The sequence below is a fragment of the Medicago truncatula genome, chromosome 7 (assembly GCF_003473485.1).
Source record: "Medicago truncatula cultivar Jemalong A17 chromosome 7, MtrunA17r5.0-ANR, whole genome shotgun sequence".
NCBI classification, from domain to species: Eukaryota; Viridiplantae; Streptophyta; class Magnoliopsida; order Fabales; family Fabaceae; genus Medicago; species Medicago truncatula.
In genome coordinates, this window is record NC_053048.1 from 53,667,059 (window position 1) to 53,694,268 (window position 27,210).

Consider the following 27,210-nt stretch of genomic DNA (forward strand, 5'->3'; position numbering starts at 1 on the left):
TTTAAAATTCGAGCAAAGATAATTTTAATTTTTTGAAGGGAGATTTTCAAAGATAATTTAAGTAGGTTTGAGGTTGAATCATATCATTTTTTTCTATCTTTCAATCAAAAAGTTGAAATAAAAAAAAAAATTCTAAGTTAAAAAAAGAAATTACCATTTTTTTTATACTAAAGACATATTTGGTTCTAATTATTCTTCTGAAAGAATGATTAGGTTTGTATAGGCATCTTGGATGTCGCGCTGCTATTGAAATAGCTTTTCTAGCTATATTTTTTTGGAATCCCTCCCATTTCATAAAATATTTTGAGATCTCTTTCTCAAACCCATACGCGTTTTGGTAGGGAAAGAGAATTTCACATATAAAAAAATACATATAAATACAAAGATACATAGTTGGTATTAAATAATGGGTTAAATGGAGTTTTAACCCCTATTAAATAATAGTCCCCTATATATATTTTAAGGATTTTGTCCCATCACATTTGAGCTCCTTTTTGTTGATGTCGATTATCTCATTTATCCATCTAATTTTTTTTTATGATGTGGATTATTTTTAATTTTAAAAATAAAAATATTTTGACCAGTTAAAAAAATTGAAGTAAAAAAAGATTTTATCGATTCTTTTTTATTGCTAATGTGGATCATACACGTCAATCATTTATTGATTTTTCTTTTTTTAATTTTAACCTCTCTATTTTAAAACCTTCTTCATTAAGTTTGGCATGTTTGCATTGCTCAAACCTTTTAAGAAGAAAATAGTTGTACAAACTTCATAGCTAAGTTAAGAACTTCTTCTAGCATTAACCTCAGGATCCACCACTCTCCTCCAACCGGTATCATGGACCTTCTCTCCATAGACTCTAGAATCTTAGTTGTTTTTGTTTTGCTTTCCAACCAAAAACTAGATAAATATGATAGTATATATTCATAAGTGAAGAGATTAGTTTAGAAGTTAAGGAGAAAGTAAAGTAATTAAATTAAAAGGACGAAGAGTACGTCTAATATGTTAAACAGTACGTACCAAATTAAACAACAAAAGACAAAACAACATGGTATAACATGACAAACTTTTACGAATCAAACACTATACAAGTAAAATTATTATACTTGATATTTTAGGAGATGAAACGAACATGTAATAAATCGTGTTTAAACTAGATAGAAACACAATTTGAAGTTTGAAACATAAGGACTTGCTTATTTAAATACGAAATTCACGACGTCAACACAACACAGGTATACTAACTAGCAGGCATCAGCTACTTCTTCACGAAGCCCAACCCAACCAAACCAGGTAGGTTGCTTCTCTTTTTCTTGCACAATCATCTCCCATTTATTATTATTATTAATTATTATTATGTATACTTGGTCTTGATGTTTGTTTATCATCCTCGAAGGTTAGCAATCAACAACCCTTCTGTTATGCTTTGCTTGTGATAATAACATATTTCGTGTGCTTAATTCTTTTCACTGTTTGGTCTGTAATCTTTGTGTTGTTCATCAATGTCTTTGTTTTTTTTTTTTTTTTGTTATATCCTATGGTTTCCACCATTGATTTTACTCTTCACTTTTTAGTTGCTTTTATCATGTATTAATCTGCTACACTTTTGATTCTGGGTTTGATTTTCTTGTTTGTTACTATTCAAAATTCTTGAGGTGGGGTTTTTCATGTTTATCGTTTTTTCGTAACCATTTACAAAACAATGTAACAATTCCATACGGAGAGTTTCATACTTATAGTTTTCAAATCTAAATTCTTTTGTTAACTTGTATGATGCTTTCAAAAACCAGTGGCTTTGGTACATATGAATGGTTGGTTGGTTGGTGAGTAACACTATATTACTTTTATGCCTTGTTATAATTGATACTTAAAGTATGCTCTTGATGATGTAATCTAATCTACATTTCCTTTATAACATTTCTTCTTAAGCCGCGATTTTAGTCTTTAATTATCTGGTTTTGTTTTCCTATATTTCTTGGCAGATGGTGTCCTTTAACCAGAATTATAATGATATTTTCATGCACCATTCGTCTGATGGAGACCCTGAATTCAGTCCTCGAATAGGTCATGCATACCAGGCGGAAATTCCTTCTGTCATTGCAAAATCAGACCAGCTTTCGCTTCGAATGAATCCTGCTGATTCAGAAGATGTTCACGATAAATCACTCTCCTTTTCAATTGATTTACCCATCTCAGACGCATGGAGTGATGCTGATACAAATAGTTTTGTACTAGGTTTGTTTATTTTTCGGAAGAATTTTACTCATATAAAACAATTTATCGAGAACAAAGGGATGGGGGAAATGCTTTCATTTTACTATGGAAAGTTTTACAAAACTGATGGATATCTTAGATGGTCGAAGTGCAGGAAGAAAAAAGGGAGAAAATGTATGATAGGACATAACCTTTTTGCCGGACCGAGGCAACATGAACTATTGTCTCGCTTGATTCCTCATGTCTCTGAAGAATCTCAAGAGGCTCTGTCACAGGTATTCAACTATGTCTCATCTTCATCTCCTCTATTAATAATGAACTGCAAAAGTATATTCCATTTGTCTGACAGATTGGCTTAGCCTATATGATCACATTTACTTGTTTCAAATTTTCTTTCATTCTCACATGTCTCTCTTACGATATTTTAACCAATGTGAATTTCTTTGCAAGTTCTGATATTGATTTTTTTCCTGAAATTTTAAATATAGCCTTCTTTAACTTCCTTCTCAAAGTGTGGTAATATTTCATGATATTAATAATTTTGTTTTAACAGTAATCTGGTTTATGTGGTGCACTACATGTATAATGATTGTCTGTCTATATTTTGCAAATTTATTAACCATGTAAAAGAATAAAAGTCACTAGGAATAAGGGACTAAATTATCTTTTGGAAATGCATTTTATTTATGAGCTCCGAACGATGCTTAGATTGTTTTTCCTAGGCAATTTGATGTTACAAACTGAAAGCTTCACTATTTTATGGAACATCTTATTTCTTTAATTTTACATACTTTGTGCATTTGATAGTTACAATGTAATTACGATGGAGTAACCAAGCGAATTATCATTTTACTGCGACATACCATAATTATTTGATGTTCTATGTCCATACCAGTACCCTTTTTCTTTAAATCACTCCAGTTATATATATATATATATAATTTGTTTCAGTCCTCACTTTGCTTATATTTATACACAGATTTCAAAGTCGTTTATGGAGGGCGGAACTTCTCTAGAAGATTACATATCTTTTTTGAAGTCTACTGTTGGACTTGGCGTACTTGTGGAAGCTGTAGGTATTGGTAAGGAGAAGGGAGACCTCACTAGGCTTGGCATGGAACCTGGGAAGGACGTTGAAGCGTTTCCAGCACCAGCTTGCAAATCTTTGTCTTCTCTTGGACTTAGTGAGATAATTCAATATTTGACAGGATTTCGGCTGAGCAAAACCAAAAGTAATGATCTCTTCTGGGAAGCTGTTTGGCCCCGCTTGCTGGGAAGAGGTTGGCACTCTGAGCAACCAAAGTATCGAGGCTATGTTACCTCCAATGATAATCTGGTTTTTCTTATTCCTGGTGTTGAGAAGTTTTCAAGGAGAAAACTTGTGAAAGGTGACCATTACTTTGATTCTGTTAGTGATGTCTTGAGAAAAGTAGTTGCTGAACCGAATATTCTCCTGCTCAAAGAAGAAGAAGAAGAAGCCAAAGTTGGTAGCTGCAATGAGGAAGAGCCAGAAAATGGATCAAATGAAGATGATTTGTCTGACGATCATCGTCAATGTTACCTCAAGCCCCGGTCTTCTACTTACAGTAAAGATCATATCAAATTCTTGGTTATTGATACCAGTTTGGTGCATGGTGGAAAGTCATCTGCTTTAAGGGAATTGAAATCTGTGACTAAAGTGGAGGTAGATGTTGGATGTAAAAAATATAAAGGGTTTAAATATACGAGGAAGGTAAACCATAGCAAGGATGCGCCTAAAAGCATTAAACAGAAGTCGACAAAGTTAACAGTAATTGATACCAATAGATATTCTGAAGGAAAACTATTGAAGCTGAAAGCGAAACAATTGAAATATCTGCCTGTTGAATTAGAAGATGCTTCTACGATGACTACTAGTCTTCTGAGAGAAAGTAAGGGTGGCTCTTCAATTGATGATTCACCAAGGAAGGTGGAAGCTAAGAGGCTGATATGTGACAAAAAAAATATCAACAAAACCGATGGGTGCAGAGGTGTATCTAACAGTGGTGCTGCCAGTAAAAAAACACATGATAATCTTGATAATAATCGATTGACGAGGATCATAAAACATCAATTCAATCAGAGAGTAAGGTCAGGTGATTCTAATCATGCAGCCGTTCCTATTAAACGGAGGAAATTGACTGCTTGTGTCAAATCAGAGAAAAGCCGCATTGTTGAGAATTCTTCAGGATGTTTAGGCTTCTCTCGGTCTTCTAGCTTTCTAGATGCAAACCAAAATGTTTGCGGTCCAGTTAGTCATCAGCAGAATGAAAATTCAACTTCTTCAGCAGACAGAAGTGTGGAAGAGGATGACAGAAAAAGCATTATCAACAACAGCTATCAACGCACGAGTGTTTCTTGTGTTAAAGTTGAAAAATCTGAATCTTTCACCTTCAACATACCTCAGGCACCATCGAAGTCTGAAAATAGCAAAACAGTAGCAATGGCAGCCGAAAATGAGCAAGGCCTAAAGGCAAAAGATCCATGTCTAACATCTGCTTCTCAGGAAGTAGTTCAGGAGCCTTTGAGAATCCCTTGTGATGTTGGTTCTTTGGAACAACAGCCTGATATGAATCCGAGGAGACAGAGCTCTAGGAACAGACCCTTAACCGTTAGAGCATTGGAATGTATAGCAAATGAATTCCTGCATGTGCCAAAGAGACAGAAAAAGAAAGACATCCAGACACACCAAGATCCTTTCAATCCTTGTCGCAAGGCTCGTACATGAGGCAAAATAATGCTGCATTATTGTTGTTCAGATCATGGGACTACAATTTTAGCGCAAGAAGAAAAATATTTCAATGGAGATGGTAGTGTTAGCTAGATATTTGTGCCAATTGGTTAAGTTAAAGAGTAGAAGTCAATAGTTATTTTCTTTTAAGATACATGCCTCTGTCATCATCATGGAGTTTTTGACCTTTGAAAACAAAATGGTTTAGAATGTACTGATGGTTGTCCTACCTGACTTTAAATTGTGTTCTAAGGCTGCCAGATGACTAGACACATTGTCCATATTTTTTTGGTTTATTTTGATTTCAAAAAATTTATTTTCTTTTCTTTGGTATGGTATGTTTATTTTAAAATCAAAATGTCGTCCAAGTGGAAGAATGTTAGAAATTTTGTTTTTATGTGTTGGTCTTCCATTCATTTATACAACATTGATTGAATGGTAGCTTGACGTTTCTAGAATATCCATCTCATAATAAATGGATATTGAACATCATACATGAGTGTGTTTGAATAGTGTAGCATACAATTGAATAGTTTCATGATGGATGAAATCACTGCAACTTTTCATGATAGAGTATGATTGGATATCTTACGACTATTGATGAATGGATTAGTAACCTTGCATAAAATGGTGGGTTCTCTCTCATGTTCCTTAAAATATGTCTTGGGATCAAGAATCTTGTAATAAAATGGCTTATACCTCATAAGAGGGGAATGAATTCTCTCCTTTTCTCAATTGCTACATCTCAACCACGCACTCAATATCCTCTTTTCTTTATAATATTATATCTACTTTTCTCTCTGATATTTAATGGTGTAGATGTAACAATTGAGAAAAATGGAGAAAATTCAAAATAAGAATTTTCACATCCTATAATTAAAAGTATATAGACCTCGTGATAAATTTTGATGACAAGATATTATGATTCATATGTCTATATTATATTGCCATGGTGTGCAATACATTCTTAACATCTAGTAGTGTCATGGCCGTTGTAGAATTTCAATACTTCTGTGTAGTATAGTAGCAACATTATTATTGGTGGAACTAAAGAAAGTAGTGATGAGGATGTAATTTCCATAGCCGATGAATATTGTTGTCTCTTCTATTTGGTGATACCAAGACATATCAAAGTTGATTTGGTTTTGGAGGATAGGGAGCTAACTTGGTTGAGTTAAGATATTAAAAGAGTTAAGGAGTTCAAGGTTTAAGGTTCAAATACAAATAAATGAGAAATACTAACATAACAATTAAATACTAAAATTTTCTTAAAAAAAATTAACATACTAATATATGTCTTTTAAAAAAAAATTGATTGGTTTTACCATGAGAAACTACTATCCAGTCTGGACTCCTTTGGCCTCTTAAATGGGTGGTGAATTGGTTAAATGGCCGATTGGCATTTTAATACTTATGTTTTTCCCTAAAAAAAAAAAAAAGTTAATGTAACTTATGTTTTCCCACCTTAATCTAGATTTTTTTTTTTTTGGTACAATCAATCTAGATTGTTAAACTAAATCATGAAAATTAATAAAGTTGGTACGAGTATCATTTTGGTTACAAATTGCAAAGGAATTGACATGTTTGTCGGCTTTGCTATTGTACATCTATTTTATCATATTTTCTTGTTATTTTTGTTTCGAAGTCTTGCAATTCCTTACGGTTTTGTTTTTACGTATGTGTGAAAACATCTTATTTGTAGGAAATATTATTAAATAAATATTATTATATACCTTGATTATTTATGTATGTTAAAAAAATTCTACCGTGAAGATGTATGTATCATTAGTTTTATTATTTATTTATCTTTTTACGAAAATGTACCATTAGTTGTGACTTGTGATATACACATCTGGTATTTTGATTGCGTGATTTTTGGGTTACCAATTCTTATTTCTTTTACGTAATCTCATGAAAATGTATGTCAGAGTGAGTGTTATTAACATATTTTTTTCTTAACAAGGTAAAATGAGATATATTAACAAAAAGTTTTGGTCCCTAACACAATGAGTGTCTAAGGAAACAAAACAAAGTTACAACAAAAGTTCTGGATAAACCAACAGAAGTCAAAAAAGAAAAAACATCAACCAATCCTCAAACAAACAAGGGGATTAATATATGATCGATAGCATTCCTCTTAATATATTAATATTAATTAAATTTTCTCGATGTAACTTAAGCAATATTAATGCAACATAATATATCAAAAAAAAATTAATGCAACATATTAAACTAGTCAATACTATGCAGGCGAATGGTGAGGTATAGTGTCTCAAGAAAGTCTGAACTCAATATTAAGAGTTGCACTGTCAGAGATTGTTATCGAAGAATAGCTACTTGAGAGAATTTGTATTGAAGGTTCCATATCTGATTGATAATTTATCTGTAAAAATAAATATATTCTTTCTTAAGAAAAAAAAAAAAGATTTACATGTTTTTGCAATATTTAGCCAACATTGCCATCTTCAATCAAAAACCTTTCTTCTTGTTCTAAAACTGCATTCCCATGATCTGAACAATGACGACGCAGCATTGTTTCACCTCTTGTATGAGCCTTGCCGCAAGGATTGAAAGGATCTTAGTGTGTGTCTCTCCTTTTATGTCTACTTTGCACATGCAAAAATTCATTTGCAATACATTCCAATGCTCTAACTGTCAGCGATCTGTTTCTAGTGCTTTGTCTCCTCAGATTTATATCAGCCTGTTTTTCCAAAGAATCAACATCACAAGGTGTTCTCAGAGGCTCCTCAACTACTTCCTGAGTAGCAGATGCTAGACATGGATCATTTGTCTTTAGGCCATGCTCACCTTCCTCTACCGTCGCCATTGTTTTGATATTTACAGATTTCGATGGAACCTTGGGTCTGTTGAAGGTGGACGATTTGCATTTCTGAACTTGAACACAAGGAACACTCTTGCGTTGATAACAGTCCTTGAGAATGCTTTTTTCATTATTCTCTTCCACACTTCTGTGTGCTAAAGAAGCAGTGAAACTTCCTCTGTGCTGCTGCTGATGACTAACTGAATGCCAAACATTTTGGTTGGCATCTTGAAAGCTAGAAGAATGAGAGAATCCCAGTTTATCCGATCCCAAACCTACTGAAGAATTCTCAGTGATGTGGCTTTTTTCTGCCTTGACACAAGCAGTTAATCTCCTCCTTTTAATAGGAACAGCTGCATGATTAGAATCACCGGATATTACTCTCTGATTGAATTCATGTTTTATGATCCTCTTCATTCGATTATCACCAAACACAGAAGTGTGTTGATTTTTCTGGCTTTCAACCATCTTGTTTGGATCACTATCAGTTTTGTTAATTTTCTGTTTACCACATAGCACCATCTTAGCTTCCACCATTCTTCGTGAATCATCAGTTGAAGAGACGCCTTTACTTTCTTTCAGAAGATTCGTAGTCATCCTAGAAGCATCTCCCAATTCAACCGACGGATATTTTGGTTGTTTCATTTTCTTCAATAGTTTTCCTTCGGAAAGTCTATTGGTATCAATGACCGTCAACTTTGTCGAATTCCGCTTAATGCTTTTAGACATATCCTTGCTATGTTTTACATTCCTTGTATAACTTTGCCCTTCATCGTTTATACCAGCAGCATCTGGCTCAACTTTACGAACTGAATTAACAGGCACAAATTTCAAATCCCTGAAATCAGATGGCTTTCCTTTATGCACCAAACTGGTATCAATACCCATTAATTTTATATGATCTTTATTGTAGGTAAAAGATCGGGGCTTGAGGTAACATTGACGATGATCATCCGATAAATCATCTTCATTTGTTCCCTTTTCTGGCTGTTCCTCATTGCAGCTGTGAACTTTAGATTCTTCCTCTTCAAGCTCAAGAATATTCGGTTCAGCTACCACTTTGTTCAAGACATCGCTAACAGAATCAAAGTAATGATCACCTTTCACAAGTTTTCTCCTCGAAAACTTATCAACACCAGGAATAAGAAAGACCAGATAATCTTTGGAGGTAACATAGCCTTGATACATTGGTTGCTCAGAGTGCCAACCTCTTGCCAGTAATCGAGGCCAAACAGCTTCCCAGAAGAGATCGTCACTTTTGGTTTTGCTCAGCTGAAATCCTCCTGTCAAGGATTGAATTATATCACTAGGTCCAAAAGAAGACAGAGCTTTGCAAGTTTGTGCTGAAAATGCCCCAGGACTGTTCTTCCTAGGTTCCACGTCAAGCCTAGTAAGGTCTCCCTTCTCCTTACCAATACTAACTGCTTCCACAAGAACGCCAAGTCCAGCAGTAGACTTCAAATAAGATATGTATTCTTCTAGAGAAGTTCTTCCCTCAACATATGATTTAGAAACCTGAGTATAAATATAAGCAAAGTGAGGAATGGAGCAAATGGTGCATGGCATGTAATAAAAAAAAAGGTACTGGTATGGCCAAAGAGCACAGGTTCCCATTGCAATTACCATTGTAACATGCACATAGCATGTAATAATAAAAAAGCTAGATGCTCCATAACTTGTGAAGGTTTCGCATTGTAACATCAAACGAAGGATTAAACATGACAGATGAGATGTCACAGTTGAATACCTGTAAAAATGTATCTTGAGATTCGTCAGAGACATGAGGAATCAAGCGAGATAATAGTTCTTGTTGCCTCGCTCCGGCAAAAAGTTTCTTCCCTATTATACATTTTCTCCCTTTTAATTTCCTGCACTCCGACCATCTACAATATCCATCAGTTTCGTAAAACTTTCCATAGTAAAATGTAAGTATTTCCCCCATCCGTTTGTTCTCTATGAATCTTTTTATCTTAGTAAAGTTCTTCCCAAAAATAAACAAACCTAGTACAAAGCTATTTGTGTCAGCAATACTCCATATGACTGGGATGGGCAAACTTATTGCAGAGGAAAGTGATTTATCATGAACATCTTCTGAATCAGTAGGATCCGTTCGAAGTGAAAGCTGGTCTGATTTCTCAATCAAAGAAGGAATTTCTGCCTGGTACTCAGGACCGATTCGTGGACTGAATTCAAGGTCATCATCAGATGCATGTTCAATGAAAGTATCAAAATCATTCTGCTCAAAGGACACCATCTGCCAAGAAAAATAGGAAAACAAACCAGATAACTAAACACTCAAATGATGGCTTAAGAAGAAATGTTATAAAGGAAATGTAGATTAGATAACATCATCAAGAACATACTTCAAGCTTGAGTTGTAACCAAGCATAAAAGTAATAATAAACAGTATTACTCACTACTTATTCATACTTAATGAAGCAACTCAGATTTCAAAACTATGAGTATCCAACTATGCCAAGGAACTGATACCATGTTTTCTTTCTAACTTTACAACCCTTTGCCTATTAATTATCTAACAAAATATTAGATCTCAAATGTTTTCACATTAACAACTATCGATGAACTCAGGATATCAGAATACAAAAATTGGCAATATGATCTGAAAAATGAAAACCCTTACTTCAACATGGTTACCTAAACAACTCACATAAAAACTATTATGAAGCACGGACACTCCACATATCAGGTGTGTCCCAGGTACGCGTCGGTGTGCGACATTGACGCAACAACAACATAGATGATTACACTAAATTATATAATTTTTTCAAATTATTATTGGTGTCGGTCTCCAATATAAGTCATTAAACCAAAATATGTAAACATTTTTTGATAAAGATATCTCTTGACACAGATTCAATACAATGAGGAAGGGAAAACATTAAAAGTAAAAAAAAAAAAAAAAGCAAACAGACACGATAATGAAGCCAGATCCAGTTGCATACAAGTTAACGATCAAAAGTGTGGTACATAAAAAACAACAAAAGCAACAAAAAAGTGTACCGGCGAATGGAATGTAAAATATAAGAAAGAAGCACGAACAAAACAAAGATTAAACACATGTACTACTTTACAAAGCAAATAGTGTAAACAATTAATCGCGAAATATTGAAAGTATATCTACGTTATTATGACAAACATAGCATAGCATAAACAAGAACAGGACGTTGAAGAAGTAAAGGGTTTGTGTAGTGATGTTAACCTTTGAGTTTGAGAAAGAAACGTTGAATCGGTTGGTTGAATGCTAAGTAAGGTTTTGTTTTCAAAGAGTTGAAGACCAAGTATACATAATAAAAATAAAAAATATAAAAAATAAAAAAAGCGGAAAAAGGGTGAAAAAATATATTTGGAGATGATTGTGCAAGAAAAGACGTACGTTAATAAATAAATGTAGAAGGAGAAGGGAAGAAGGAAAGAAAGAAAAAAAAAAACCTGATTGATGAGATTGTTTTTGTGAATGAAAGAAAGAGGTGACGAGATGAGTGAATTTGCAAAAGCATGAAGAAGAAGAAGAACAACTTCTAAAACACGAGCCGAGTTTATTTATAACGTCACTCACTCCAATGGATTTCTAAACGTGTTAAGGGTTCCTTGCTTTTTTCATGTCTAACTTTATAACACAAGTTTCTCCTATTACTTTTTTTTATTATTTTTAGTCATGCTAACATATATCTAAAGTCTTTTGAGCACTTGTTAAATAAACAAATGAAATGCTAACATTGTTAAGGAAACTAATATAAAAATTTTGTCCGAGCTTTGCTCAGTTGGTAGGGACAAATGCATTTTATATGCAGGGGCCGGGGTTCGAACCCCGGACACCCCACTCCTCCACATTTAAAATGTGTGAGCTCCAGTCACTAGGCTACCTGACAAAAAAAAAAAAAAAAAATTTGTATTTATTTTATCTCAGTTTTGACTCATTTTATATTTGGTGCGTCTGTTCTGTTTTTAAAAAATTACAAATTTCTTTTATATCTTTTTGAGGAAAACTAAAACTAATTTCTGATTGTTTTGTATCATAATTTTTTTTTTTTTTAAGATTTGAAACTCTTAAACTTGGAGTTTCTTATTTTTAGAAAGAAAAAAAATAGATTTTGAAAAAACTACTAAAAGTAACTTTTCATTTTAAAGTTAAAAAATATTTTTTAAATAAATAGATTTTTTTTTTAATCGAAAACAGACACTATTAAAATGATATAAGTAACTTTTTAGTTATGAAATAGATATATTTTTTTTTAAATCCAAAACAAACATACAATGTAGACATAGTAAGTCCTTTGTTTTAGATTAAAAAAATTATTTTTTTTCTTTATATTTCTAAAAATGAAAACATACTAAAAAATAGTAGAAATATTTCAAATTCATTAACTTAGAATTTCATTGTTATTTAACATAATAAAAATTACATATTTTTTAATAAAGATATCTCTTGACAACGATTCTTATGAGAAGGTAATAAAAATAACTTCACATTTTAAACATTTCTCGAAATTTTATTACTCAAAAAAGTTGTTTCAAAAGGAAGAAAAAAAAAACTAGAAATGACTTTTATAGAAGGAGTTTTTCAAACCAATTTTTCATTTAAAGTTTTTTTTAAATAAATATTGTTTAAAAAAAGTTATAGCATAAAGACGAAACACTAAAAAAATATAACAAAGGGAAAACATATAAAACTATAACAAAGGGAACGAGTGTAAAAGTTAGTAAAGAACATTATATTATCGTACGCCCTCGACGCTAGATGATTTTGTCAACTATCTTCCACCATCTATCCATCATCATTCTCCTTCAATAATATATCATATTCAATCTTTAAGAAGGAAAATATGTTCAGAAAATGGAAGAATTTAATTTTATTTATTCTATATCAAATTAAATGAAGAAACACGCTTTCACCAAATCAGATTTGGATGGAAGTATTTGAATTTTTAGATCGCTGTTTTAGACCCCATTTCCAGCCACCTTGAACAAAAACATATATCATATTTGTGTTCTTTATCTTGAGATTTTTTTATTGTTTTATTTCTTCTTGCATTCTTCTTGGTACCTTTGCCGGAGAGCCACCGCAGGCGAGTTTCCGGTCACAACTTATGGTTGGAATTAAAGAGCGAAATTAAAACCTAAAGGGGACGGTGGATTTGATTAAATGAATCAAAGAACAAAAGAAAAAGTTTAAAAGCATTAAAATGGATTATAAAGTCGGAATCAAATTCGGACGTTGGATTACATGGCTAAACAGAACAAAATTGGAACCATAGATTTGATGTTGGTGGTGGTGGGTTACATGAAGGAGAAAGAAATAGTGTTGAAAAATGATGTGGAATAATAATAATATGGTGTTGAGAGACTATGATAAATGTGTGTTTTTAATTTGATTTAGTGGTCAAAAGCTCAGCCTTGAGAACCTGGATATTCTTCTTTCACAATGTTTCATTGAAACGTAAGTAAGTGTTCAGATCAGTGACACTCTTAGATCTCAACAATGATAATCTTGGTAAATATCTTGTTCCTCTTATTCATGTGGATCGTGGAACATTTCGTGAGGTTCTTAATAAAAAGATACATAGTCATCTCAACGCTTTGAAAAGTAAGCATTCATAAAATAAAATAAAAAAAATATGTATTTTTTTAAAGGCTAAGAAAAATAATTAATAAACCAACTAAAGTCCCTATAGCACATGATGTATACGAGAAACTTAACAATCCGAAATGTTACAACGAACCAGGAGAAAAATTAAGAAAATGTCGTTAAGCAAGACGAAGGGTTCAGCCTACTATATGTGTGTGATTAATAACATGCTAATGTTTGGTTAATTCAATTTGTTTTGTGGTTAATGAATTGTCAATTTTTATGGGCAGAATTAATTAACTTAATCTCATTGTTCTAAAAATTACTCATGGCATTCAAATAATTGGTTGATTAAGTTCATTGTGTAGTTATTAACCACTAATTAATTAGTATTTTTTAGGGAAATTAAATTGTTAACCCCTTTCAACACAGTATTAACGATTAATATCTAGCCAATTAATCAATGTGCTTCTAGACCCTTAATACAAGTGGTTAATGTAGTATTGAAGCAGTTCATTAACCACATAATTAACTGAATTAACCAAATATTTGCAACTCATTAACCATCACTTCTTAGCATCATATGAATATGATGCCAATTGCATTGTGTCGCTATTCTGTGTCCAAAAAGAGGGACCTTTGTCGATTTTAGTCCCTAAAATTTAAAGTGTACTCAAAACGTATGGCACTGTTTATGTTGTGCTAGATGGTTAATGGCAGATAAATACTTGATTAATTCAGTCCATTATGTTGTTAATGAGTTATTATAATTTTTAAACAAGTTATTTTTCACAACCACTAAAAATTGTACATCCTCCTGTCACTAATATAAGCAAAAATTTGATTTTTAGATTCATTCATTAAATGATGTATGTAGTCTTTATTATAGTCTACATACGTTATTTAATGAAGGCTAAAATATGGTTTTAGTCCCTGTAAAAAAAAAAAATTGTTTTTGGTCCTTGCAAAATTTTTTGTTTTTTTAAAATAGTCCTGACCCCATTTTTGTGATGATTTGCGTACGTGGCACATGATGACTGAACCCATTTTGTAGTTTTTAGTCCCTGCAAAATATTTTATTTTCAAAAACAAAAAATTCTGCAAGGACCAAAAACAAATTTTTTTTTACAAGGATTAAAACCAAAACGAGGCATATTTGCAGAGACTAAAACCATATTTTAGCCTTTAATAAATGAATCTAAAAATCAAAATTTTGCTTATATTAGTGACCGGAGGGTGTATATAGTTAATGCCTTAATGGCGTAAATTTTTTTGGTTTATTCAGTTAATACATTATATTGTTTATGATCTACAATTCATGGCGTGCAAATATCTTGCCATATTCATTAACCATCAATTAAACGTAATTAACCATATATTTGAATTGTGTTAACCATCTAAAGAAAAAATGAATTGTTAGAACCAAAGGGATTGGTTATCATTGCGCCCAAACGTTCTCTAGTAATGTATTCCTCAGAAATTTACAAATTTAACAGTTGTTCTTTCTGATTGGTTATCCTGTCAGAAATGGCAGTTTTTCGCGGTTGAAGGTTCAGGATGTAACACCCCGTTACCCAAAAGCAATTAAATAACAGATATACATCAGAGTAATTCCACAACGGGCATGCTACACGTCATTTCAAAATTTCTTAAATAGAAAATAAAACTATTTAATCAAAACACCTTGATATATATGAAAACGTAGCATCGGAATAGTTTTCAAATCCAACAACAGTCTATGGCATTAAAGGCCTTAGCATAAGTCAACAACATTGTTCAAAAGACAATAAAAGGCTCCACATCACAATTCCAAAATTTGATACATGGAAAGGAAAAACAACAATAATATAAATAATAATTCTCATTCCCACGTATCAGAGCCCTAGACACGACATTGAGCCACCACCAACTACTCAGGATCACCTGCAAGTTACCCATAGGAAGGGCAACGTTTTCAAGCAGAAGGGGTGAGATTCACAACAATAAATATAGATATCAAATCTTTAATTGAATCTAACATCCTATAACATCGAATACATCATCTTGCAAATATACATAATTAATTCACAAGCAACGACAACATCATCATAATCCACTTAACAAGTATGTATACAATGTACATATTCACCAACAACATCATCATCATCAAGTAACAACCACAATCAACAACTAAGACTCATGCAAATGACATGACAACACTGCTAAGACAACACCTTAGACTTCTCAATGGATGCAAATATGCATGTGGTACCAAACAGGACCGAAGCCCTCACCGCTTTTGAATGGTTAAAGCATTCATCAGGACCGAAGCCCTCACCACTGTGAACAACTAGTGCTCCAGGACATGAGTCCTCTCCGCTGTTTATGCATATGCAATGGACCCACTTGTGTATATCTACATACAACTTGACCATGCATACATTCTCATATGACTCCGGAATAAAACGACATGTATGGTTTAGCAAATGCAACATACATCAGAACAGCACCAACAATTTGTATAATTTATTTAAGTGTAAATATACATAAATCATCACTCAACATTTAATCAAACTCTTGATAAATCATATAGTCATATATAACCGTTAGCACAGTCAAAAGAATCAACCAAACAATGCGTACCACTGAGTATACAAAACTCAAAATTATGGTTCAGTTCTGGGTATTTTCGCCAGGCGGACTACTAACCTCGCCAGGCGAAATTCAACTAAAAAGGCTACTCGCCATGGCGAGCCAAAGGCGAGCATAAGGCGAAAAGCTCCTGGGCACTTTCGCCAGGGCGAACAAAAGGCGGTGAAATGGCGAACTAAGGCAGTGTTCTCGGGAAACTTTCTGGACACTTTCGCCAGGGCGAACCAATGGCGAGGGAATGGCGAAATTTCGCCAGGCGAAATGTGACAGTTCCAGAATCGTGAATTTTGTAGTTTTTCATCAAAAATCCCATTTTTTCCCAATCCAAACCCCAAAACAGGCTACAGTAATGTTATGCAATCCTAAAATCGCCCAGAACACAACTAAGTCCAAAACAACATGGTTCCTATACATTTCTAATTTTAGGAATCAAAATCAAAAACCCATTTTTTTCCCATTCTCACCAAAACCTGATAAATTCAAAATCAGAGATTAATGTCTATACTACTGAAGCAAACCTCACCCTTACCTTAGAATTGCAGAAAGAAATGCACAGCAAAAATCAACTCTTGGTTCTTCCTTGGTTCTCTCTTGCTTTCTCCCAAAACTGGTTCTACGTGAAACTGGTTTCTAACTTCTCTGTATTAACTTCCCACTTAAATGTAACTCCCTTCTATTTACACTTAACTCTCCATAATTTCTATTAACTCCTATTAATTCCTCAAACACCAAAATAATTATTATTTCATACTTATTTTAATTATTATCAAATAAACCATATAATAAAATAATACACCACATAAATCACTCAAAAATCACGCATATATATAAATATATACATATACTCCACATAAATCAAAAATAGTTAAATAAAACAACTAGGGCGTTACACAAGATTTGTAAAATCTTCCCTTCAAGCTTATCAGCCTGGTCAAGCCTCTGCAACAACCATTCATATTTTTCTTTGGTCATAATGACCACTTCATCGTCATTAGGTGCAGAATAATCATATGTATATTGATAATTGCCGTTGCAAATGCTCTTTTCTTTATTCTCTTCCACACTTCTGTCTGTGGAAAAATCGGTTGAACTTTCATTCTGCTGATGGCTAATTGGATCACAAACATTTTTGTTGGCAACGAGAAAGCTAGAAGACTGAGAGAATCTTAGTTTGTCTGATCCCAAACCTCCTGAAGAATTCTCAGTTATGCAGCTTTTCTCTGCCTTGGCACAAGCAGTCAATCTTCTCCTTTTAATAGGAACAACTGCATGATTAGAATCACCTGATCGTACTCTCCAATTGAATTGATGCTTTTTTATCCTCTTCAGTCGATTATCATCAAACACGTAGGCGTGTATTTTTCTGGCTATTGACCATCTTGTTTGCATCATTGTCAGGAAGCTCATAAACTTCTTTTTTACTCTTAGCAATAATGGATGAAGGTTTCATATATGCATTGAAGTAATTTATTAGAAGTTAGAACAGAGAAAATAGGTATTTTTTTTTTAGAGAAATGATATATGTACAACTACTTTATGACAATTTTTTAACAACTTTCTCTCTCATACTCACATTATACTTTTATTCTCTCTCATCATTTTTCTCTCTCCATTGTTTTTGACCAATGAAAAGAGAGAAAATAGAAGTTGTCACAAGAATTGTATCATATGGTTGTTCAAATATCACTACTCTTTTTTTTATCAAAAAAGAAAGGGTCATGCTAAGTGCTAACTAGTGTCTCAGGGACACTAATTTTTTTTTTCGACTGAAAGGGACACTAGTTAAGAAAGTTAAAAGTATTAATTTTTGATTGAAAACAATAAATTTTTTACTTTTAAAAAGTAGAATATATAATTTTCCACACTTTTCAATGCAATATTTCTAGACTTGTAAAAAAAGTACAAAATTTTAATAATGGTTTTCTTAACTAATTGGTCAAGGATACGAGTTAACATATATTTTCCTCAATTTTTTCTCTAGCGAATATCTTCAGGTGGCAACGACGACGGTCACATGAGTGAGAAGCGCCAAATCGCACAAGATGACAAAAGGGGCGACGTAAATCAACCCTTTTTTACGCAAAATATTACTAAACCTATTATTTCTACAATGAGTTTCAATTTGCAATTTTGTAAATTAAATCATTAATTTAGAAAACTTCTATTTAACTGCCTTAGCAATAGTGTGTCGTATGTTATATATGTGACACAAACACTCTCCTGTGTGATCTGAGGGAAAATGGAGTCTGGAACTTCAACAACCTATGCATGTACTCAACTTTCTTCTTTTTATCAAGATTGTATTTGTATTCGTAGCATTATCATTGATAATAACAGGGAGAATAAACTCATTTGGAGTGACTCCTTTAATGATATTTACTTGGTCAGTCATGGATATAAATGGTTGGATCAAGATTCAACTCATAATTTGCACCAACTACTTGTTGGAACTAGATTTGGCAGCTACCAGTAGGGCTAGTAATAAACCGGACCAATTCGAATATAGTTCGAAATTCGATTCGATAATTAATCTGTTGGACTTGGTTCATGAACCTAATATGCTGAACTTAAACTAAGAATTAAGTTTGTTAATTAAATGAGCTAGTTCGGTTATATATATAATTGATTTTCTATATTTACTTAATTTTTTACTTATTTCCAAAGACTTTTTATATTTATTAAATTAATTAAATATTTAAAAATGTCCTTAGACTCTCTTTGGATTGATGGAACGTAACAGAACGAAGTAGAATGGAACAAAACGGTACGGAGCGGAATGGAAGAGCGATTTCATTCCATTGTTTGAGTATTTTATGATGTGACATAACAATATTTCCATTCCATTGTTTGGAAAGTGAACGGAACGGAACACACTATAAAGTAGTATTGACACGGAAACCATAGCAATAAAGAGATAAAATAAAAAAAAATAATGTGAGTAGAGAAAATTGTTATAAAAATTATCATCAAATAGATGTTTAAATATCACACCGACCAACTTTTAAATGTTCTTCTAGTTTACTTCTTTTATTTTACTTATGCTTGCTTTTAAGTTTTCATTTTTCTCCCATAGACAAAATCGTGTGGCCCAACGTCTTGACTCTTGTTATGATTATTTTTTTTTTTAAATGTTATGCCACCCACTTTTATTTGTCTATGTTATCCTAAGATTATATATAAAATAATCATAATTATTTTCACAATTATCATTTGTCTTTATTTCTCCTTTTATTTTTTCTTTTATTTTTAAATGGACAAACAACTCCTTTCTCTTTATTTCCCTTTTTATTTTTTATTTTTAAATGACAACCAACTCCTTTCTCTCTATTTCGCCACTGTAATATTTAAATATATCAAATTACAAAACACACATTTATTAATTTTTTGTTAATAATTTTATGAACTTAATTGACAAACAAAAAAATACATTTGAATACGAAATCACAATTTCGATACATTCATGAATCAATATGAGACTCTTAAAAAAAATGAATCAACGTGAGAACTAGGTACACATTTAAGGATTAGCTATGATTAATTACTTAATACTGATAATACTTCATCTTCTGATTTTTTAAGTGATCCATTTTAAAATTTACAATTTGTCAAAAAAAAATGTAATTTGAGCACAATGTAAATATATATATATATATATATATTATATTATATAAATTAATCAAAGTTCAAAAGTTTGAACCCCTTAACCACAGGTCCTGGCAACGAGTCCAAATCTCCTCCAGTACTTAATTCCTCCTGTTTCCCAGTCCCCTACTTGGATGTATGACAAGTGGCATGTAAAAAACCAATGGCTGAGATTAAAAAAGAAAAATAAACATTCCATCCAATGTTCCCTTTCTTCTTCACAGCCGTACCTTCCTGCTCTCACGTTTTCTGCTTCATCACCGTCACGAAGACCATAAATTCTGCCGCGATTCGTGGACATTGTATCGTTGTTCTAAACTCTTATTGATAACATTACATCACTTCTGGTTCTAATTGATATTTGAACCCCAAATTGAGAAAGGGGAATATATAGTGGGAGTTTAGAAGCTAATTCCAAGATGGAATTAAAATTGCGATGCAACGGTGATGACGGCGATGATAGCTGCGACCGAGGAAGAAACATTATGGCGGAGGAAACACCCATCGGTGTGACGGTAGATCACGGTGATGATAGCTGCGATATGACGGTGATGGAGACGACAAGCAGAGATGGTGAGGGATTGTAGTTTTCATGAACAACAAAGACACAGTGGTGGTGGATCACGGCAGAGTGATTTTCATTCATGGTGGCGCTTAAGCTGCGCAACGGAAGCCGAAAATGTGGGAGGGAGAAGAAGAAGGGTGTACGATTGAGAAAAGGGGAACAATGAAATGTTTGTTTTAATTTTTTTAATCTCGAACGTTGATTTTTTACATGCCACTTATCACACATCCAACCAAGGGAATGGAAAACTGGAGGAATTAAGTACTGGAGCAGATCTGGACTCCCTGACAACGCCAAAAGTAAAATTGAAGAACAAATGTGCATGCCTCAACTTAGCAAAGTTTAAAAACATAAAAAATAAAAAAATAAAAATAAAAAATAAAAATCTAAAGACTTCCAAAATAGTGAAAGACTTAGAGGAAGTCGTATATGATCATCAGAGATTTATTAAGGAGTCACAGGCTGCACAAGCCAAGTTCGCAGCGAAACCTAAAGAAACATTGGAAAGAATCAGAAAGGTGAATGAATGAAATAGTTCAATCTTTAAAATTAATGGATAATATGGTTGAAGAGAAAAAATTGAAAGAAGTAGAAGAAGGGCGATGGGAAGAGCTAATGAAAAAGAGATTGGCCAATGAAAATGAGTATTACTTAGAAAGCATTATGGATATGATTTATAAAATGCAACATAAACAGCCTTCCCCAGGTATCAAATCGTTCTACTGTGGTTTGTGCTCAACTCAGAGTTCAACAATCTGTCGTGGAGCTCATTCTCAGTGACATGGTTCAGGCAAAGGCACTGATGTAGTGGAGGTTAAGCTTGACCACATAACAAATTTTCAACCTCGCCGTGACCTTCAAACCATCCTGATCACTAATAAACCGTTGCCCATTCTTATTGTTTATAGGTGAGGTTTAAAATCTTGTGATTTCTGAACCATTGTGATTATATTCAAGTATCTATGATTTTTATTTGATTAAAGGCCAAAGTGGGAAGGGGACGGTTGGAAGCATTAAAGCTTGCTTTGGAATTGGGGGCTGATTTTATAGAAATGAAGTTCAAGGTATAATATTACAGACAGTACTCACAAAATTTACATGAAATAGTACAGTACAATGCTCTATTTGCACTAGTTGTGTGAAAGATCGATCGCTTTCATTCTACCAATCTTTGTCTCTAATAGCATTAAAAAAATGTATCAGCATCATAGGTCCTGTCGGAGATTGATAAATGATGACCAATTAATGATGTTTTTGAAGATCAAACTCACCATCCCTTTCTTCCACATCTCTTTTATAGTAGTACTATTTTATTCCATTATCCATCACATGATCAAATCTCACTACGAAAGAACCATTGTTTTTTTTAGACTGGCCTTGGCATTCAGAGAGGGAGATCTGACAATTGATTATCTATTATTTAACATATAACTGTAGTTATAATATTTTTGAATTATTATGTAAATTTCCTTGACAAACATTGTTTTCATGTTTTTTCAGGCAGCTTCTCACCTTACGGCTATTGTGTTAACATAAGAGAAATCATAATATACACGGCAAAATTATTGCGTCCTGCTTTGTGGATGGTATCACTCCTTCGACAGAAGAACTTCTTCAACTTGTTGCACTCATGCAGGCTACAGGAACAGATCATATCATCAAACTTGTCACACATGCAGCTGATATAACAGAAATAACAAGAATATTCAGCTTTTTGTTTAGTTGGTTTATCTCTCTGTAAGGCTATATAACATAGATATATTCCCTTCTCTATCAATTATCCAATGCTAATCAAGTTGTTTTTTAACTCAGGAACATAGTACTTAAATTGAGCTAACTAAAACTTCACTTTTTTTCATCATCTCACCCTTAACATCAGTTTATTTTCCCATGGCTTTCCCAAACTAACCAACAGACTTCCTTCTCATTCCATTTATGTCTCAAAGCCATCTCATTCCTTTCACATAATAAATGGCCAAATTGTTTGCATCAAATGGTGTCACTGTTACCATTGTTCTCACCCCCCCTTAATGCTGCAAGGTTCAACATGGTCATTGATCAATATGGACACACTTCCTACTCCTAAATACCAACCTTTATTTTTTGCAGCTTGCAATATGCTTAAAGAACCTCTTGAAAATTGGCTTTTAGAGTTGGAAAAACTACCTAGTTGCATTGTTTCTGATATATGTCTTCCTTGGACTTCAAATGTTGCATCAAAATTCGACATTCCAAGAGTTGTGTTCCATGCAATTTCTTGCTTCACACTCCTGTGTTCACATAACATTAGTTTCTTCAAAGTTCACGAAAAAGTTGACTCAATGTTGACACCGTTTGTTGTGCCAGATTTGCCTGACACAATTGAATTTACCAAAGCGCAGTTACCTGAGGTGATGAAGCAGGATTCAAAGGCATGGAAAGAAGCTATTGATCAATTCAAAGAATCTAAACTCTCAGCACAAGGAATATTGGTGAATACTTTTCGAGGTTAATTATGAGAAAGTTGCTAAAAAGGTTTGGTTTGGTAAAAACGATAAGGGATGCATCAATGATTCTGAAACCAAATGTCTAAAGTTTTTTATTTGAAACAAAGCTTGCTCTGTCATATATGCATGTTTTGGTAGTTTGTCTTACATTCCTTCTTCACAACTAAAGGAAATTGCTTTAGGATTGTGCAAGTTCTTAAGATTGGTGTGAGGATTGGTGTTGAAGCTGTTGTTGATCCAATGGAGATATTTAAAGGTGAGAAAGTGTTGGTGAAGAAGGCTATTGAAAAGCTTATGGTGAATGGTGTGGAAGGAGAAGCAGAGCTAAAGTATAATATATGAAGATGGTGGATCTTCTGATTCAAATTGCAAATTGTTTATACAAGAAATTGTAGAGCAAAGCTCATAAGTAGTTCTATTAGTAGCTTTCACCATATCTCATGTGTTTGACACTTGATTAGTTCTATTGTAGATTTGTTTGGGAAATATTAACAAATGATTTTGATTAGATGAAATGAAACAACGTTTTCAATTTTTAATTGCAAAATTGCTTTACATTTGTACATGTGTATGTGAAAATGAAAAAAGAATAATGGAAACATATAAATTATGTTAGAGTGATATTTCTATTATTTTTTTCTTGTGTAAATTCTTATTATGCTTAACTTGATCATGACTTGTTACCTAAATCTATGTTTAATATGTGGATAGTTTTGATTTATTTTGAGAAAGAAAATATATTTTAAAAGCTTTTATTTCCTATAATCATTACTCGGTTTTAAGAAAGGAAAGGAAGCAAACATAGCTACTTCCTCCGTTCTATATTAGATGACATATCTTTTATATTTGATATTTTCAATTATCTACTAAAAAAAATTATGAAAATTTAATATTTTAAAAATATTCATCGAGACGAATCCAACAACATCTTACATGATATTATTTATCTTTGTAAATTAATAGAAAAATATGGTCAAAGAATGTTAAGTCAATAATGTATGTTGTCAAATAGATCAATCTTTGAGGGACGAAGGGAGTATTTACGTATCCGATTACACAACATATGTAATCAATTTATTGAATAACATTTTTTTTAAATGATATTTGTACGACCACTTTATGATAATTTTCTCTCTCATACTTACATTACGTTGTTATTCTCTTTTTTCTTTTTTCTCTTCTATTATTTTTGACCAATAAAAAAAAAAATGTCGCCAAAATTGTTCAAATGATTGTTCAAATAATATTTTTTTTTTTTTCTTCTTAGCCACCGGCCCAAACAAACCGTCAATGACCCTTGATCTCACGGTCCTACTCAACAAAGATGACATTATCACCGTCACTTCATTATTAGACCATCACATCGGTTATTATAAATCATAGAGATTTATCCCACGAGAAATTAAAGCTCCTAGTTAGGGTACTAATTTTGTGGCTCCCACGATAGGATCCCATAATGTCTTTTAGTTTGTATTTCCCTTTCGTTGGCAACATCACATAAACAAAACTAGAGATTCTTGTGCTTATTTGGTTTAGCATGGTCCCCGATTAAATTAGGAACTAACATTGTTGTAACCTAGATTCCATAGCTACCTAATACTTCAACCCACGCCCACATCTTTAATTTAATTTATTAACGTGAAGACATCAAATATATGGTTGCCAAAAACTATGGAAAAAGTACTTTTGGGCAATAGAACAGCGCATTAGGAAGTTTTTTTCATCAGCAACATAATTAACGCATTGATTGTGAGCGTGTAAAATGGAGTACATTGATTCAGGGTGGCATTTAGCCTGAACCAATGAAAGTATTGGTCCATAATGGACCAAAAATTAAAGTCATTGGATTAACATGTAAGCACAATAATACTATACTCTCTCCGTTTTAAAATATAAGCAAATTTTACTTTTTAGGTTCATTCAATTAATGATGTATGTAATTCATAATATGGAACACATACATCATTAATTGAATGAATCTAAAAAGTAAAATTTGCTTATATTTTAAAACGGAGGGAGTACATCACACACATCTGATTCATTTACTTTCTCTAAAGTTTCCTTTACTTTCTCTCTCTTCCCTGTGGAAGACCATTCACATCTCTTCAATTTTGGGAATTTTTTTTTAATAAACATCATGGTGATCTACCTCAAACCCACATTCAACGCAACAAAGATTATTTTCTAGACAGGTTCATTCAACTCTCATGTTTAATGAGAAATTATCCACTTCATATGAATTACACAAATACTGAAAATAATTATTTACCAAATGATTCAAACACTAGTAATCATTGGTTCAACCAAACTAGATAAACTTTTGATATGAATTTCGACCTGTTTAATTTCAATTTCATAACAGTCATATTTCTTCCTAATTCTTTATATTACCAAACGAACTAATCTTTCACCTAAAAATATTTTAGTATCACAAAGTAAAAAAAAAAAAAGAAAAGTGAGAGATATTTATTTTTGAGTAAAACTCCATACTTATTTAATCAACAATTCCGTACTTATCTTTTTATTTTTTTGTAGTCGAGGTTTGAATCTCAAACCTTGCATATATTATACATTGTCCATACCAACTGAGCCAAGCTTGCAAGAACATTCCGTATTTATCTATTCCTCTGCGATAACATTACGTCATCTTTATAAAAACAAAGAAATGAAATATTGCGACATGATTTTGCTTGCATAAATGAGTTGATTTATTAAGTTTAATTAGTATGATGTCTTTGTGTACTGTATATTTATTGTCTAAGAGAAATGTTAACGAGTGCACTCGAAACACTGTAATTCTTAAAGAGTGTCCTGTGAGCATTCACTAACAAGACTCATTATCTAATGATATGTTTTTATCATCAATTAATGAATATGATAACATTTTCATTTGTATTGTGATAGTTATGCCTATTAAATTCTACTCCACTCTCCTAAAATTAGTGAGTTATTTACAAAAAAAAAAAAAAAAAAAAAAAATCCTAAAATAATGGACTCATTTCACATTTTAGTGCAATATTAATTATTTTTTTCAATTATAATTTTATAACAAGACCCAAAAAAAAATGATCATAGGTTGACACATTCTTCATCCATAAGATAGTTAACAACGCGTTGAGGATGTATATTGAACTAACTTACTTTCATAAAACATTAAAGCGTTAACAAAACCAAATCGAAATCGTAACAACTATACTAATTTTTTTTAGATATAATCGACAATAAATCGTGATCCAATGTCTTTGAACTCACACAACCATAAAAAAATTATTTGCATGTGTTTGTCAAAATCGACTATAGATGATCTTTGAAATGACCAATTCTCCTAAATATTGACAAGACATTTACAAAGTCGAGAGAATGTAAGATTTAAGATAGGTGTCATGAGCATCTTAATTGAAATATAGCACCCCTAAAATCGACTTTTTTTTTTCGTGCTATAATATTGCGACTTGGTTTAGAACAAAAAAGAAATAAAATATTGCGACATGATTTTGGTTATTACACTTTGGAACAAAAAAGAAATAAAATATTGGGACATGCTTTTGGCTTGCACACGACCTTAATTTATGGATTTAAATGATATGCATTGTCACATACGATAAAAAATCTACTATTTTATCACATTACCCTAGTTTGTGTGACATAGAAGTACGGTAATCTGTCATCAAATGTTTAGTGTAAAAATATTTACATTGACGTGCATGTCCATCAAACTCGTAATTTAAAGAAATTAATATTTCAAGCGCAAGTGTTTTCACAAATCTAAAACACGGAAGATCTTTGACTAAAATAAATGTAGTCAAATCGAAAATTTCAAATCAAAATATTTAGTGGCTAGTGAAATCCTTCTTCACGAAAACTTTATTTTTAGGTGGAACGATTTTCAACAAACCTTTATTTATGTCGCGGTTAAATTTTGGATTATATCATAGAAATCAATCTTGAATAGCGGTGCGTAGTGGCCAATCCTAAAAATGGAATAGTGGGATAGCGTATAGCGGTATCACAAATAATAATCATTGATATTTGATCATTTTTTTGGACAAATTACATGAATAATACCGTAAACCATAAACAAAGACAAAAAGGCAAAAGATAGAGGAAATTAAATATAACACTTAAATCTCATGAAAATTTCATAGACAAAAGATAGAGGAACAAATAAAAAAAAATCATAAAATAAGAGAAACCATATAACGAAAGAAAACAGAGGAAGAAAAAAAGGAATAGAGAAACCATACAACAGAGGAAGAACAACATAAAAAAAAGACAAGGAACAAATAAAGAAATAACAGAAGAAAAGAAAAAGAAATGAAGAGAACAAAATGAAGCTGAACAAAGGAAGAAATCGTGTGAGAGAAAAAGAAAGATTTGGAAAATGTTAGGGTATACAAAATCTCCAAAGGTTTTAAAAATAAGATCAATTTGAAAATTTTCTATTAAAATCAAATAACGGCTGAAGTGGCCACTATCCCCTTCGCTTCGCTCCACTACGTCATTATAGCAGTTGA

The 27,210-nt window shown here is 32.5% G+C and overlaps 2 protein-coding genes across 3 annotated transcripts; one reads left to right on the forward strand and one right to left on the reverse strand.

Moving 5' to 3' along the window:
* Positions 1-1,142: 1,142 nt before the first annotated feature.
* Positions 1,143-5,350, forward strand: LOC120577156 (uncharacterized). Its single transcript, XM_039828226.1, has 3 exons — positions 1,143-1,294; positions 1,984-2,490; positions 3,195-5,350. The coding sequence occupies exons 2-3, from the start codon at positions 1,984-1,986 to the stop codon at positions 4,959-4,961; spliced, it is 2,274 nt and encodes a 757-aa protein (XP_039684160.1). The 5' UTR covers positions 1,143-1,294; the 3' UTR covers positions 4,962-5,350.
* Positions 5,351-7,314: 1,964 nt separating this feature from the next.
* On the reverse strand, positions 7,315-11,394 carry LOC11429776 (uncharacterized). Of its 2 annotated transcripts, none has more exons than XM_003626219.4 (3): positions 11,236-11,394; positions 9,533-10,039; positions 7,315-9,300 (listed from the first exon to the last, which is right to left on the reverse strand). In XM_003626219.4, the coding sequence occupies exons 2-3, from the start codon at positions 10,037-10,039 to the stop codon at positions 7,543-7,545; spliced, it is 2,265 nt and encodes a 754-aa protein (XP_003626267.2). In that variant the 5' UTR covers positions 11,236-11,394; the 3' UTR covers positions 7,315-7,542. The 2 variants fall into 2 exon arrangements, with proteins under 2 accessions (XP_003626267.2, XP_024625591.1); XM_024769823.2 differs by lacking the exon at positions 11,236-11,394 and adding an exon at positions 11,006-11,091.
* Between the last annotated feature and the right edge of the window lie 15,816 nt (positions 11,395-27,210).